General features: G+C 43.7%; 1 protein-coding gene across 3 annotated transcripts in view; it reads right to left on the bottom strand.

Annotated features, from left to right (window-relative positions):
- map3k22 (mitogen-activated protein kinase kinase kinase 22) overlaps positions 1-17417 on the bottom strand; it is a 136611-nt gene that overhangs the window by 84979 nt on the left and 34215 nt on the right. For all 3 annotated transcript variants that reach the window (XM_034168911.1, XM_034168914.1, XM_034168906.1), the window contains 2 exons: positions 13197-13280; positions 10351-10395 (listed from right to left, as the gene is read on the bottom strand). In XM_034168911.1, the coding sequence (XP_034024802.1) occupies positions 10351-10395; positions 13197-13215 (64 nt within the window). In that variant the 5' untranslated portion in view covers positions 13216-13280. The remainder of the gene's footprint in view (positions 1-10350; positions 10396-13196; positions 13281-17417) is intronic.

The following is a 17417-nucleotide window of genomic DNA, read 5'->3' on the forward strand; positions in this document are numbered from 1 at the left end:
GCCTCAAAATGGACTAAAGGAACAACAGGAACCTCATGTAAACCACTGTGGTGAGGGGGTTATGATGTCATGTGTGAATGATGGTTTGTTAGCGGAATTACTCAAATTGATTTTCATATAAATTAAAGAAAATGTTGCTTCTTAGATGGATAGATGAGAGAGATCATATTTTTGGGCTGACTGTTGATAGTGGGGAAATGCCACGTTTTTATTGAAAGGACTGCATGGCAAAGTTATGTATTCTAACAAGCGCTCTTATTTTTGAGACACACTGGCTGAACCAGATGCCTTTCCACTATGGCCGAGGAACTACGTATATGCTTTTCCACCAGTGTAACCAGGCCATATGGCAAGTTTTCCAGAACACAACCCAGCATGTACGTCCCTCATGGCTCAAGATGGCAGTGACCAGGCCAAGGAGACACCCATGTAACATCTGGTTGCAGAATTAAGATGGATATTTTTGGACATACAGATGGACTTCAGTTCTGCCCAGGTGGTTGTCACTTGGGACTTAAAGCAGTTCTGTAGGACAGTTAGTGCAGCAACATACCACATCAGTGCAAGCTCCACAACCTGAGCTAAGACTAATGCTTGTGGTATCACGATTAAAAAAATAAAACGAACAAATAAAAGATTGAGAGATCAAATGAAAGTGTTGTTCTTATTGTTCTTACAGTCAGACGTCCATCCAGTGTCATCATATCATATTATATATATATATATATATCCATCCATCCATCCATCCATTTTCTTCCGCTTTATCCGGAGTGGGGTCGCGGGGGCAGCAGCTCAAGCAAAGCCGCCCAGACCTCCCGATCCACACACACCTCCCCCAGCTCCTCCGGGGGAACCCCAAGGCGTTCCCAAGCCAGCCGAGAGATGTAGTCCCTCTAGCATGTCCTGGGTCTTCCCCGGGGCCCCCTCCCAGTGGGACGTGCCTGGAACACCTCTCCAGCAAGGTGTCCAGGGGGCATCCGGAAAAGATGCCCGAGCCACCTCAACTGACTCCTTTCGACGTGGAGGAGCAGCGGCTCGACTCCGAGCTCCTCACCCTATCTCTAAGGGAGCACCCAGCCACCCTGCGGAGGAAACTCATCTCGGCCGCTTGTACTCGTGATCTCGTTCTTTCGGTCATGAGCCAAATCTCATGACCATAGGTGAGGATCGGAACGTAGATCGATCGGTAAATCGAGAGCTTTGCCCCCCTACTCAGCTCTCTCTTCACCACGACGGTCCAATACAGCGACCGCATCACTGCAGATGCTGCACCGATCCGTCTATCTATCTCACGCTCCATCCGTCCCTCACTCGTGAACAAGACCCCGAGATACTTAAACTCCTCCACTTGAGGCAAGGACACTCCACCGACCTGAAGAGGGCAAAGCACCTTTTTACGGTCGAGAACCATGGCCTCGGATTTGGAGGTGCTGATTTTCATCCCGGACGCTTCACACTCGGCTGCAAACCGCCCCAGTGCACGCTGAAGGTCCTGATTTGACGAAGCCAACAGAACCACATCATCCGCAAACAGCAGAGATGAGATTCTGCGATTCCCAAACTAGACCCCTTCTACACCCTGGCTGCGCCTAGAAATTCTGTCCATAAAAATAATGAACAGAACCGGTGACAAAGGGCAGCCCTGGCGGAGGCCAACGTGCACTGGAAACAGGTTTGACTTACTACCGGCAATGTGAACCAAGCTCCTGCTGCGGTCGTACAGGGACCGGATAGCCCTTAACAAAGGACCCCGGACCCCGTACTCCCGGAGCACTCCCCACAGGGTGCCCCGAGGGACACGGTCGAACGCCTTCTCCAGATCCACAAAACACATGTGGACTGGTTGGGCAAACTCCCATGAAACCTCGAGCACCCGATGGAGCATGTAGAGCTGGTCCAGTGTGCCGCGACCAGGACGAAAACCACACTGCTACTCCTGAATCCGAGGTTCGACCATCGGTTGAATTCTCCTCTCCAGTACTCTGAAATAGACCTTACCGGGGAGGCTGAGGAGTGTGATCCCCCTATAGTTGGAACACACCCTCCGGTCCCCCTTCTTAAACAGAGGGACCATCACCCCGGTCTGCCAATCCAGAGGCACTGTCCCCGATCGCCATGCGATGCTGCAGAGGTGTGTCAGCCAAGACAGCCCCACAACATCCAGAGACTTAAGGTACTCAGGACGGATTTTATCCACCCCAGGAGCCTTGCCACCGAGGAGCTTTCTAACCACCTCGGTGACTTCGGCCTGGGTAATGGATGAGTCTGCCTCTGAGTCCCCAGTCTCTGCTTCCTCTTTGGAAGACGTGACGATGGGATTGAGGAGATCCTCGAAGTACTCCTTCCACCGCCCGACAACATCCCCAGTCAGGGTCAACAGCTCCCCACCCGCACCGTAAACAGTGCTGGTGGAGAGCTGCTTCCGCCTCCTGAGACGTCGGACGGTTTGCCAGAATCTCTTCGAGGCTGACCGATAGTCCTCCTCCATAGCCTCCCCGAACTCCTCCCAGACCCGAGTTTTTGCCTCTGCGACCACACGGGCTTCGGTATGCTTGGCCTGCCGGTACCTGTCAGCTGCCTCTGGGGTCCCACCTACCAACAAAGATAAGTAGGACTCCTTCAGCTTGACAGCATCCCTTACTTCCAGTGTCCACCACCGGGTTCGGGGATTGCCGCCGCGACAGGCACCAGAGACCTTGCGACCAAAGTTACGAGCAGCCGCATCGACAATGGAGGTGGAGAACATGGTCCACTCGGACTCCATGTCTCCAACCTCCCCCGGGATCTGGGAGAAGCTCTCCCGGAGGTGGGAGTTGAAGACCTCGCTGACAGAGTGTTCCGCCAGTCGTTCCCAGCAGACCCTCACGATATGTTTGGGCCTGCCAGGTCTGACCGGCTTCCTACCCTCCTAGCGGATCCAACTCACCACCAGGTGGTGATCAGTCGACAGCTCTGCCCCTCTCTTCACTTGAGTGTCCGAGACACATGGCCGAAGGTCAGATGATACGACTACAAAGTTGATCATCGACCTCCGGCTCAGGGTGTCCTGGTGCCACGTGCACTTATGGACACCCTTGTGCTTGAACATGGTGTTCGTGATGGACAAACTGTGACTAGCACAGAAGTCCAACAACTGAACACCACTCGGGTTCAGATCGGGGAGGCCGTGCTTCCCGATCACCCCCCTCCAGGTCTCACTGTCGCCGCCCACGTGGGCACTGAAATCCCCCAGGAGAACAATGGAGTCCCCAGTCAGAGCGCTATCTAGTACCCCTCCCAGGGACTCCAGGAGGGTCGGGTACTCTGCACTGCTGCTCGGTCCGTAGGCCGAGACAACAGTGAGAGACCTGTCCCCGACCCGAAGGCGTAGGGACGCGACCCTTTCGTTCACCGGAGTGAACTCCAACACTTGGCGACTGAGCTGGGGAGCAATAAGCAATGCGACCCCAGCTCTCCACCTCTCCCCGTGGGCGACGCCAGAAAAATGAAGCGTCTAGCCCCTCTCCAGGAGTTGGGTACCAGAGCCCAAGCTGTGCGTGGAGGTGAGCCCAACTATCTCTAGTCGGTATCTCTCAACCTCCCGCACAAGCTCAGGCTCCTTCCCCCCTAGCGAGGTGACATTCCACATCTCAACAGCCAGGGGCTGTGAGCATGGACCAGGCTGCCGGGCCACCCGCCCTCGACCGCCACCCAATCCTCTCTGCACCCGACCCCCATGGCCCCCTCTGCAGGTGGTGAACCCACAGGAGGGCGGGCCCACGTCACTCTTTCGGGCTGAGCCAGGCCGGGCCCCATGGGCTAAGGCCCAACGCAGGCACTCGCGCGCGAGCCCCAACCCCAGGCCTGGCTCCAGGGTGGGACCCCGGCTCCGCCATACCGGGCGACGTCTCGGTCCTTGATCTTTTACTGGTTATGGAGGTTCTGAATTGCCCTTAGTCTGACCCGTCACCTAGGACCCGTTTGCCTTGGGAGACCCTACAGGGAGCACAAAGCCCCCGACAACATAGCTCGTAGGATCATCCGGGTACGCAAACTCCCCCACCACGATAAGGTGGCAGCTAGTGGGGGAGGCATTTGTTCCGCAAATCTGATTGGTTAATCGTGTGAGATTTCAGACCATAAAATATTGTGTTGACGGTGGCAAAATATTAGACAGTTAAGCATTTGATGTATTACTCTGTGCCCCGACCACGTTGCTACGCAGGTGTCAATAATAGCACTGTCAGCTGACAGCAAGAGAAACTGTCAGAGTGATGACGATGCCGAAATGCGTGGATTTAAGATACCATATGAAAGTATTAATGTGGATTCTGATAAGGAATTACTCAATGCAGTTGACAAGATGGAGAAATCTGTGGGTCTGCTCACAGAATTTCCAGTTTGGCATGAAGACGCTGTTGCTGTGGTAAGCTTTGACAAGTCAACCACACCCTTTCACAAGAATTCGGAAAGTGGCCAGGCAGAGTGGCATCTCATCCAGGTCAAATTATTTACAGAAAAATAAACCATGCAAACGACGGAATTGGATTAGAATGTGAATAAGCCCCTTGTGTCTGAGGATTTGCAGACGTTAATGATGGATTACGGTTGCAAATATCCGTTTTACCGGCTCAGTAAAATCCGTAAAATCCAGCATTAACGTCCGCAAATCATCAAACAAAACAGGGTTATTCCCTAAATATATATAAGGTGCTACTAGTACAATGAAACCAGGCATCAGGAGGTAAATCTACATCTGGTACACCTCTCAGCTTGGTATTGCATTACTCATGGTCTAATCTGCTTGTCTTATTTTCCATTCTTGTGGATCCAATGGAAAATAAGAGACTAATGAAATAAGTCTGGCTTATTTGGTAATCCTATTTTATGGAACACGCCCCTGTTCTCTTGGTGCCATAAGTGCTTTCGTAGAGATAAGTGAATCCGCGTACAGAGACACTTCTGACAGCCGAGTGCAGGAAGTCATTAAAAGTCTGGATCTTATTCTGGATCCAGGACAATTGGAAACCAAGGCATCCTGATTCCTCGCTCATCTTCACAAGAGCTGCCAACAAGAAAGCCATTGGTCCAAGGAGTCAAGGTCAGTAAACCCTTCCTCTACAAAAAAGGTGCCTATGCCACTGGTTTGTACAACCATATACAAGACTCAGTCCAATGACATGCCTTGTTCCAAAATACAAAAGAGGACCTTCCTCTGTGTAATGATCCAAACCAAATTATTCTGTCTTTTCATATGTGCAAATACTTATTAACATGACGTTGAATGTACTGAAGCTCTGCAGTCTCTAATTGCTCACATATTAATCTTACCATTTTATCTTTGTGTAGGATGTACAGAATAGCTGCAGTTTATTTCCTCTCCTTTTTTTGTGTCTTTAGGAAAATGTGACTCGCATAAGAAAGGGGGAATTCCAGGAAGCCAAGCAGAGCTAGCAGCATTACACAATGGTGTCTGATTGCTGTGCATTGCATCATCACTCTGTACTTTTTTTCTTCATTCGCAGGCAAAAATAACTGAGAAAGTGTCAGAGAAGAGGACAAAGTACACAGTCAATTTTGCAGAGTAAAATATACTCTGCCGGGATAGCATTTGGTCCCAGTCCAAATAGAGTTAAATATACTCTACCACAGTGCTAACTCAACTCCATCATGATGTGAATGACTCTTATTGGAGTAAAAAATCTTGATTTTACAATACGGTAGCGCTGATTTCACTCTATAATAGAGTATATTTTACTCTATTTAGACTCGGATCAAATGTTATCCTGGCAGAGTATATTTTACTCTGCAAGATTTACTATGTAGGAACGCCAATCAATGCTCATTTACTGGAGTTTCTCTCACTGCTGTAACTGCTGCTGCTTGAAGTAAAATTCACAAGAAACTAGAACTGGTTGGAAGTTAAACCCAAGCCACTGTCTCCAGGATAAATAACAGCACCACTGTCTTTGAGCAGTTCTTTTATTGCAAAGTGCTAACAGAGCAATAGCATGTGCTAGAGCCAGCAAAGCAGCGAGTGTGTGAATTAAGACTTTGAGGGGATTTCCTGGTGTGGAGAGACACATCATGGCAAAAGCATCCGGCAGGACTAGCAGCTGGAGCCAAATGTGTCCTCAATGTTGTAGCGGCAGCAGCCTGTGTACACATCTTGCTCTTTGCTGAAACTGTGCAGCTGATTGTACACCTAATGCCACAAAGCTCATGTTTGACTAATAAATTCTGACATAAGCCTGTATATCATGGTTGTGCAATGATACTTGTGTAATAACTGTGCACAGTCTGTGCTTAGAGTGTTTTCCCTGGAGAATGTCTGCAAACAGGCTGTGGGATATCTTTCTTTCTTTGCCTAAAAGTACTGTGAATGAAGGCTAATGTATGCTCTTATGGAGAGTTGTGCATTTTCACACAGGTACCGTGTGCCAAATCAAACCATCATGTCACATTTAAAAGACTACGAATAACAATTCTTAATTATAAAATTCCAGCAGCAGGCTTTTGACATTCATCAAAAACTTCCTTCAAATGCAATGGATGCACAAATACAAACAGTCACGGCAAAGTTCAACAATTCTATTTCTGTGCATAACCAAATTTATATGTGAAACAGTTCAGTTTACACTTCTGGAACCTAAGTCACAGAGGTCTATATCTCATGGGGCAAATCAGGGAACATGACATGACCGGCAAAAGTAACAAAAGCATCCTTCAAACAATGTGAATGTGTACAGTACTTGGTCATGGTGGTTAGGTCAAGCATCTTACAACCTATCTACCAAGTCTTTTTTTTTTTTGGTATTTTAGACTATAAGTAATAATGACATTGTACTAGCTTGGCTGCAAACAATGTTCCTTAACTTAACCATCTCTTAATTCTGAGACGGTATGAAACAAAATGAGTTTCTGTTGACATTTATAGCATAGCCTCTTAGACACCATTAAAAAACCTTGTACAACACAAGTGCAGTCATTTCAAGAAGGCTATGAAAATTTTAAGATTGCTTACCTCATCTACTAGAACAAAACATGGTAGGTGGGCGGCTAAAGCCCACTATTCCACTAAGTCAAAAAGCCAAAATACTAAATAAACCTCCCACTTAATATGTCGTTTAGGGAGAGGGTACACCCAAAAAAATTTGTAACACAATTATATTGACAGTCCAAAAGCTGTGTAAAGGTGCACTGACACTGATTCACGCACTTGCAAGACCTGTGTCGTGCAGGAGAGTAAACTCGCCTTTAACGGGTGCAGACTGAATGTTAGAGGGGAGCCGGCGCATGCAATTGCGCACAGAGAATTTTGAAATGTTCAAAAAAATCCTTCATGTATAAATGTTGTGCTATGTGGCACAATCTGCTCGCCAGCACAATGTGTAGCTCGTCAAGTGGAGTAAAGAAGCGAACAGAGCGAGTAGTTGCGTCAGCGGATCGCATCAGAGCGCAGCTCATCTGAGCAATTATAACAAGATATTAAATCATAAACATACTTTAACAGCTGCAGACAAGAAGGAAAGAACATGAAACTGTTTTACCAAGCCATAACAATGTAAAATGACAAATAATTACCTTTTTAGATGGCTCCCAATGCTTTCTCCAGCTTATTCAGTGCGCGCAAACAGCACTGCTGGAGCGGTCCTCTGCAGTGTTGCCACAGTTACTTTGAAAAAGTAATCCAATTACTGATTACTGATTACTCCTTGAAAAAGTAACTTAGTTACTTTACTGATTACTCAATTGTAAAAGTAACTAAGTTAGATTACTAGTTACTTTTTTAGTTACTTTTCCCAGCTGCCGACAACAACCCTCTGCCACCTCAACATGACAATGATACCTGTTTTGCCAAAAGTTACTTTATAGTCACCCTTTCTTGACTTCAATGAAAATAAATACTTGTTTTATAAAAAGTAAAATAAAGACCTCTTTCTTGACCTCATATTTAACTGTTGACAGCACTGTAACAGTAAAACTTGCAATTTCGAACCTACATTGTTTATAAATGTAACTATTAAATTCATTCTAGCATTTTTCTAACATTTAAATTCTCTCTAAATATTTTACTTGTCGAAATTAATATTATTTTAAGTAGTATTAGTAGTTGTAGTAAAAAAAGGCTTCAAAACGGACCTTTAATCTAGGGGTGTTGTGAGGGGGGCACATCCCTCCCCCACGCCCCCATTCCATCTGGATTCGCCCCTACTTTGGCGTTTGAGCACAAAGAATGGATAACATTTATTTATGCAGAAAACGTGACCAGATTTACAGGTAAGAAAGTTTTATTGTGTTTTCACATCATGTGGTCCTCAGAAAGAGAGTTTAGGTGCATTTGAGTGGAAAATAGTGTTAGTTGTTGACGCGTCGCGGAGGATCAGCTGTTTTAACGTGCAGATACGGAGCAGCTCAGCTCAGCTCTAAATAAAGGAGGAAAAAAGTATAAAAATGTCTTTGTAAAGCTCAGTGCAGGTGTGCTGATCACCGTGCTTTAAGAGGTGACGACGAGTCAAGCAGCTGCAAAAAAAAACGCGGATGAAAAGCTCACAGCTCACTGAAAGTGGGCAGTTCAGTCGAACCCCGACCCCTGCCCACAGACCAAGTTTAATGCTGCTATCGACCCACAATGAAAAATAATAGTAACGCACAGTGACATGAAGAAGTAACTTTAATCTAATTACTGATTTGGAAAGATTAACGCGTTAGATTACTCGTTACTAAAAAAAGTGGTCAGATTAGAGTAACGCGTTACTAAGTAACGCGTTACCGGCATCACTGGTCCTCTGTGATTCAAGAAGCGATTAGAGCCATTTTCAACAGACAAATTGCAGGGAAAATGATTAATCCGCTATAAAATAATTATTTTATATATGCAGCGTCCAGCACAGAGCACATGGCAGGCAGTACAACAAAGAACGGCATCCAGCTGGGATCACAGTGGGTGGGATCATCACGTCGACGTGCGTGCAGCTAGTGTCAGTGCACCTTAAGTCACTTGCTGCATTAGCAAATGCAGTAAAGATAATCATATCCCTAACAGGTAGTGTATTAACACATGGTTAGTCTCAGTGCATATGGCACCTGTCAGAGTTTTCTTTAATACAACCAGTCAGTAGGTGCCATGCCAACATGGCAATGTTCAGTATAAATAGTACACTCCACATGCAGAAACCAGGTAATTGTTGGACGACCTTCATCAACATTAGGAGATCATTTTTCAGCCATCCACAGGAGACATGTATCATGCACCATGGTGCTGGAAACAATCTCTCATTTCGTACATTATGCACAACTTGCTGTTTTGAATTATTGGAATTACTGGTATTTTGCTAGGAACAAAAAGAAAACTAGAAACTTTATTTATTTTTTTATGTTCTTGACCAGAATCATTATTTTAAAATAATGGAAACCAGTTAATATAGGTTTTTTGGGGGGGGGGGGGGGGGGGGGTTTAGTTCGTGAAAAGGTTTCCGTTTACAATGACCTAGTGAGGGTCACTTCTTCCTGGCGTTCACTTAGTGCGTGGAGAGAGCAGGAATCAAGAAGCCTATGCTGTTTTGCAGTCTCAATTATCATAAGGGATAAATATTGTAGGCTACTAAACTCAATTTTTGTCTTTGATAATTTTATGTGTTTGCTCACATTGCTGGGCTGTGATGAACATTAAAGCAAATGTTGGAAACAAATAGTACTAACATTCAGGGCTCTCCATAAGCAGTGACATAACAGCACTGTGCCATAATGCAGATTTTCAAATTCAGGGTGTTCCCTCTCTGTTTTCCTGGGTACTATTTTTTTTTTTTTTTACGTTGTTACAAATTTCGGAGCTTTCCCGGACCACGAGTGCAGGCTAGCTCAGCTAATGTACCAAGGGGTGATGAGGGTCCCAGCCATGTTGACAGCATTGTAAACATTGCTATGGGAGAGCCCTCTGCTGGACACATTACATAATGGCACAATTCCAACACACAAGCGTTTTCCTGCACTGTTTATCTGGCAAAATAACAGTTTTCAAATCAACAAAAAATAATGCAGATATAGATATGTCTGTGAAAGGCTCATATTGGCTGATATTATCAGCCAACCGATGTATCAGTCTGGCCCCACACATCATGCAATTATTTATGCTTAAGTAATAATCATGGCATTAATGAACTGAGCCAGGATTGTGCAGACAATGCAAGGGCAACATTACAGCTTAGGTTGTCTACAGATATGATAGCTGTCTACTGGCATGTCACGATACTTTAATTTGCCAAATGAACCCATGATAACCCAAGCTATCTTTGACTGAATGCTCACAACATTAACACAGAATGAAGTCAAACCAATAATTGTATCTATTTTAGAAAGATGAATTTTCACCTTGTAAGTTCCTGTGCTGTCCGGGTCCATTTTGGAGACCGTCATCTGCAAAAACAGGCAATACTGATTATTGACAACTCTGGAAAGACATCAATAATCAATGCAGTTAGGAGGAATTCTGAATTTGAATTGAAATATGCATGAATATACTGAATCATATTTCAGTTTTTCTTTAAATAAAAATCAGTCAGCAACACATTCAGTATGACATAACCTTTAAAGTGTACATCTCTAGTAAATGAAATGTCAAATAAGCTGACTAGTCTAAATGAAGAATTATGATAATATTGGTGTATTGTGTTTTATTTTAATGCCATATGCCCTAAGTCATAAGAATGGAGAATTTAACTTGATTTCACCTGCTGCTAATAAACACTCATATTTGATAGAGTGCCAGAGATGTTGACCTCCATGACGTCCTGTTTGGAACCTCCCCAGAGAGACTCCGGCTGATGTGTTGGAGTGAATTTTTTGCAGTTCAAAATCTGTCTTTTGTGGACTTAGACAGTGAATACATTCAAATGGTGAACAGGTGTGTTTTGGGAGTGTCCATGAAAACCAGGTGTGTTCTTTAGTAGGTGCAGTTTTCCCAAGGATAAGGATTTTTTTTTGGGGGGGGGGGCTTGTTAAGAGCCTCCTGGACAGACTGCAGAAAATTTCATTCATTCAATCAAATCTTTATTTAGCCAGGATTTAAAAAAAAAACTCATTAATAAAAAATAAGTCACCACAGCTTCAAAAATGGCTTATCCTTTCAATTCATGTGGCTAGGAGGACTCTAAATGTATGTTGCCTCTCTCGAAAGTGTGGAACAAGCCATGTTTGTGCCGTGCTGTGCCATGCTAAGCTAAACTGTGCTATGTGGTGAGCCAGTGAGTCTGGTGGATTGGGGACCACCCCGAGGACATCTAGCCATTCTACATGCTCTGACATGCTTTCTGATGCACTCAAATCCAGTCTTGTTTCTGATCAACAGAAATTTAGAAATGATATCTAAAGTAACAAATATGAAACATTACTAGTAAACATTAGTTTGCAGCCGACCTACTCTGTGTCAGCCTGATCCCGTCAGATCTCAGAAGCTAAGTAGTGCGGGACCTGGTTGGGAGACCTCTTTGGAACACCAGCAGCTGTGTGTGTTTCTCCAGGTGAAACTGGAGTTGCGTCAGGAAGGGCATCCGGCGTAAAACGTGTGCTAGCTGTGGCGACCCCGAACAAAAACGTGAGCAGCCGAATGGACAACAACTAGTAAACATTAGTTTGGTACTATTTTTCTCCACATAATATAGAGTTTCGTCCAGAAGGCCAAATCAACATGCAGGTCAACCTCTGTTCTGCTGTGGTGACCCTGAGTGAAACAAGGGAGAAGCTGAAGGGACTTACTATTAGTTTAGCACTGTTAGCTTTATTAGAACAGTATGTGCATTGCATAGTGTCACTGACCATCATAAAGAGAAACATGCCTTAACAATATATGAAGATAAATCAGAATAATCAATAAATATCATCAAATAATACAATATATTATTATGAAATGTGCTCTTGTACATAATTACTACTTTTACTTTTTATACTATGATACCATACCAGATCCGTATGAACCTCCCCCACTACAGTTCAACATGCATGTGAAACACAGATTAATTGCAAAATGACCATGATCTGAGTTGAACCCTGGGTTTTGTGATCTGTGACACTCCCATTTTGATACTAAATAAGCTTTTGAAAGCAGGCTGGTTTCTTTGCCACTTTGAAAAGGAGCTGCTACACACCCCTGTCCAGCTGGTGGTAGCAATGCACAAACAGGATTGCTAACCATTATTAAAGTTACAAGAAGACGACGGCGCAAACATCACGCCAACTTAAGAATTATAACGTTATCAGTTTGTTGTCGTACGATAATTATAAAAACGATCAGCCAGGTATGGGTCCTGTAATATTTGTTAAAAGGTACACCTTGATGATCAATGTGGCAACTACAAGTAGCTACTTCATAATTAAGTGCTCTCTGACACTTGGCTTCACCAATGTTTGTAGGTTTTGAAACATACCCAAAACTCCACAACGGATCACAAACCCCCAAAAATCAGAGAGGAAAGACTGTTATTCTACTGAACAGTACAGTTACAAACACATTTCCTGTCGAATTTGCTGAAAGTCGGATTGACTGTTGCTCGACTGAATGAGCCAAACAAAATCATAAAGGTAGATGCGGTGACATCCAAAGCAAAAACAAAGAAACAACTGGAACTTTTTTTTGACCATTTTGCTGGTGGAAAAGGAATCTGTACGCAGAGGACTGGCTTCTATTTTTTGGAAAATATCAGTTTGCTAAAAATAAATAACTAAATACAATAAAATTTTGTTCAGAAATCCGTGAATGTCTGTAAAACTTTCATTACTGTTGACTGGTGGTTACATAGTAAAACGGGAAAATCATATTTGTTTTGCTGTATTTGGGAATAAAATGGTGCACAAAGAGTTGGCATATGTTCTCATGCATCGTTGACGTGAACACAAATAAATGGGATATGCTGCATTCAGCCTGAGGTCTGCACCGACATTCCTACGCGCAAATGAAGTTTGAAAATTTGCCTGAAATAACAGGAAAACCAAGGAAAACAAAAGCATAAAGACCAAAACAAATCATGTACAAAACAGACCATCTGGAGCGGTTACCAGCCCTCTCACACATCTTTACTCCAATACGTGTTATTTTTTCCTCCTATGAACTGTTGCTTGCACACTGTTCCTGCCTGAGGAAGTGTGAGAGGTGTGTGCATGCATTTCTCACCAATTATCGGTGCACATACAGTACAGCAAACTGCTTTTTGCATAATACTCACCCATGCTTACTGTCATCATCAGGAAGTGGCCCTGTTGATATCGAGCGCAGAGCTCAACTTCTCTCCACTCACGAGGACTTCACCCTGAGAGTGAAAACACAAGTATCAGCAACCACCCAAGAACAGTGACACGCCAGCTTTTTGCAGATATTGCGATTGCACAAAAACAATGACAAAACAGGATACAGGTGGCTACTGCAATGCAGAGTTTTTCCCTTGACACAACAGCATATCATTTCAGACATTTAGCCAAAACAGCAGCATTGCTAAAACAGCCCAATACAAAATAGACAAGTATAGACATCAAAGATAAGAGCTACATTGAATTTTTGCAATCCAATTTAATGCAGTCCTGTAAATGTGATGTTACTGACATTACAAAGACAACAAAACAGCAGCAGTAAAAGAATTCCAAAGTGTTTGATGATGGAGGAGCTCTGTACCCTTGAGATTACACAGTGCAACAGTGAGACAAGCGTAGGTGTTTGCCTTACTGTCTGCCTCAGTTTACACTATGAACATCCAAAAAGCATGAAACTGCAGTGGTATTGCAATGAGTCCTTTAGGTTTGACACACAATATGACACCTGAGTGAGAATTATACCAACAATAAACAAGAAAAAGCAGCTTATTTCATTCATTCATTTCCTGCTGATTATCCAGGACCAGGTCGCAGCAGCAGTAGACCAAGTAGTTCCTTCCACACTTCCCTATCCTAGACTATGTCTTCCAACTCATTCTGGGGGATCCTGAGGCGTTCCCAGACAAACAAGGATTTTAGAGGCATATTTGCAGTGAGGACGAGGCTGCTAAAAGCCCATTATCCGAGCACCTGTAGGCTACTAGGACAGAACAGGCTATTTTGGCTCCGACCTCTCACGCACAATCCCACCTGCCTTGTGCGCTGGATGCTGTATATAAAATAATTATTTTGTAGCGGATTATCATTTTCTGTCAGAGTTTGGCTGTTGAAACCACCTCTAATTGCTTCTGGAATCGCAGAGGACATTGTCATTTGGAGCTTTTTCCCTCTGACTCATGTGCTACATGAGGTGGAGAATGTATCTGGAGCAGCCTAAAAGGTAATTATTCGTAATATTTATATTGTAATGGCTTGGTAAAACAGTTGCATGTTCATTCCTTCTTTATAAGCAGCTGTAAAAGTATGTTTATGATAGATTTAACATCTTGTTATAATGGATCAGATGAGCTCCGCTGTGTGCACACGGACGATTCGCACTCAAGACGAGCATTTACGCAGAAAGCCAGAATCCAAAAGAGTGATTCTGCAGACAATAATGGATGAACACAAAGTTGAAAGTTGGATCACCGGTGTCAAAATGAGATGAGCGTTTACGCAGAATGCCAGCGCACAAAACAGCGATTCTGCAGACAATAACCGATGAACACAAAGTTAAAAGGTGGATCACCGGTGTTAAAATGACTGTAAAGCCGCAGAAGAAATAAAGCCAGCGAGCAGCGTAGAGGCGACTGTCCACTTTTGTTTTTGTTGTTTTGTTTTTTTTTTTTTTGTTTTTTTTTTGTTTTTTTGGTCACAGAGAAACCTTTCCACAGTAGTAGTTTTCCATCACTTTTTCAACCTTTTCAGGTCAGTCGTGGTTGATTAGAGGCTGACACCTGGCACATACAGCATACTTAGAGGCACACAAAGGCGCCTTAGTAGAGGATACGTGATAGATTTATACATGGATCATTATTCGAATAATCACTGACAAATCCATACGTGGTTCATTATTCATGGCTTTATTATTTGGTAGGACCAAGGTTTTATTCCTCTATAATTAGAACACACTCTCCAGTCCCTTTTTTTAAAGATAGGGACCACCACCCCAGTTTGCCCATCCAGAGGTACTGACTTCCATGCAACACTGTATAAGCATGTCAGCTGTAACAGCCCAACAACATCCAGAAACTTCAGAATCTCAGGACAGATCTCATCTACCCCTGGTGACTTGCCACCGAGACATGATTACCTTAGTGACTTTCACCAGGGTGATGGCACCGGATCCGCCTGAGTTTTCCATCCCTGCCTCCTCAACGAAGAGCAAGTCAGTAAGGGTTTAGGACATTTTCAAAGTGTTCTTTTCACTGCCTGATTATATACATACATATATACAGAATTGTAGTACAATCACAGCCTGAGTGGGAATACAGCTGCACATGCATGTTGTGCAGTCTTACATGCAGTCTTTTAAAAACAGTCTTGTGTTCCACTAGCCAGCTTGCTGCAGGCTCAGTGCACCTTTGTATCCCAAAACAGAAAGAATCTCTCAAAAACTAAAGGAGTCAAGGACAAATTATCCATCATCTCTTCCCTGTGGAGTCTTGATCACAATTAACAGAGTTTCACTCAAAGAGCAGGTGCAGCCGAGGTAGCTGAAAGTCAACAGCCAGTTTAAGTTTTTAAAACTTCATATTGTCTTGCGGCACGTTTGGTGAGTACACATTTCTTTTATTTGTGCTTGAAAATTATCTTGGGGGACTTTTTCATACGCCCGTTTGATTGAGTGGTGTCGCAATGAAAATCTACTGTCTTTCGCCTCCGGTACCATCGCGGGATATGGAGGCGAGACCTGCAAAGAATCCCAGTCATTAAAAACATATAAACCTCTCTCAGCGTTCATGGAGCTCTGGGGCTCCGATTGCCGAGATGTGCGGTGCTGTGGATTTTGCAGCAAGAAGTCTGTCCTTGCAGCAACAGGTGTCACCGGCCGCTCCACATCAAAACGGCGAGCGCAGTCTCTGGACTTGTTCCAAGTTGGCTGCACCTCCATTCAGTAGACAGAGAGGTGATGCCGGTGTTGTGCGCTGAATCTATCACAACACCGGCTGCAAAGCAGACACGGGCGGTGTGAGCGGCCCGCGTCGGCGGTTAACGAGCTCGTTAATGAGCCCGCAGACTTAATAAGCGCAGCGGAGGCAGAGAGCGGGAGAGGAAGAACGGCGCCCGCTGTTGATGTCGTTGCTGATCTGAGCACACAGATCTGTATCTCACATTCATTGCAGCTTACTTTTGGATGCTGAAACCAGGACGTGTATAAGTAACATTACTAACAGATAAAATCAATTTCAATGCGGGATCGGACTAAAGGCGGGAGCACGTTGTCTTGTCACTGACGTCATGGAAATGATACGGCTGTACAAACTGTTTTCACAGAGGGCTAAATTTTAGCTGCAAATTTGTCATTTTTAAAACGAAGATTTCTCCACTGAATTACAAATTTGGGCTTACAGATTTACTTTACTGCATTCACAAGGGTCTTATAAATACATATCAGCTATTTCTTTCTGAAATCTGACCACATTTATTTCAATGCAGATCTACTTTAAAGACCAAGTCTGAAAGAACTCATAACAGTTTATTTAAAAAGAAAAAAAAAATCCTTAAATTGCCAAAAAAAAAAATGAATGAATGAGATGACAACAAACTATTTGTGTGACTTGACAATGAAATAAAACTTATGTTCACATTTAAAAGACCTTTCCAGGCATTTTAAGGATGTACGCACCATGTGATATTTAATATTCCACAAAGTTTAAAAAAAAGAAAATGAAATGAAATCTACAGTGAAAAGGCCATTAAGACTGCAAACTGAGCATGAACTGCTTCTGTAATGACTGTTTCTGCAGTATGTTTTACAGTTTAAACATACAGTGGGGTAAAAAAGTATTGTCAGTCCCTGATTGTGCAAGTTCTCCTACTTAGAAAGATGAGAGAGGTCTGTAATTTTCAACATAGGTACACTTCAACTGTGAGAGACAAAATGAGAAAAAAAAAATCCAGAAAATCACATTGTAGGATTTTTAAAGAATTTATTTGTAAATTATGGTGGAAAATAAGTATTTGGTCACCCACAAACAAGCAAGATTTCTGGCTCTCACAGACCTGTAACTTCTTAAGAAGCTCTTCTGTCCTCCACCTGTTACCTGTATTAATGGCATCTGTTGGAACTCGTTATCTGAATAAAAGACACCAATCCACAGCCTCAAACAGTCAGACTCCAAACTCAGCCATGGCCAAGACCAAAGAGCTGTCAAAAGACACCAGGAAGAAAATTGTAGATGTGCACCAGGCTGGGAAGAGTGAATCTACAATAGTCACGCAGGTTGGTGTGAATAAATCAACTGTGGGAGCAATTGTAAGAAACTGGAAGACATACAAGACCATTGATAATCTCCCTCGATCTGGGGCTCCACGCA

Source organism: Thalassophryne amazonica, chromosome 1 (assembly GCF_902500255.1).
Source record: "Thalassophryne amazonica chromosome 1, fThaAma1.1, whole genome shotgun sequence".
Lineage (NCBI taxonomy): Eukaryota > Metazoa > Chordata > Actinopteri > Batrachoidiformes > Batrachoididae > Thalassophryne > Thalassophryne amazonica.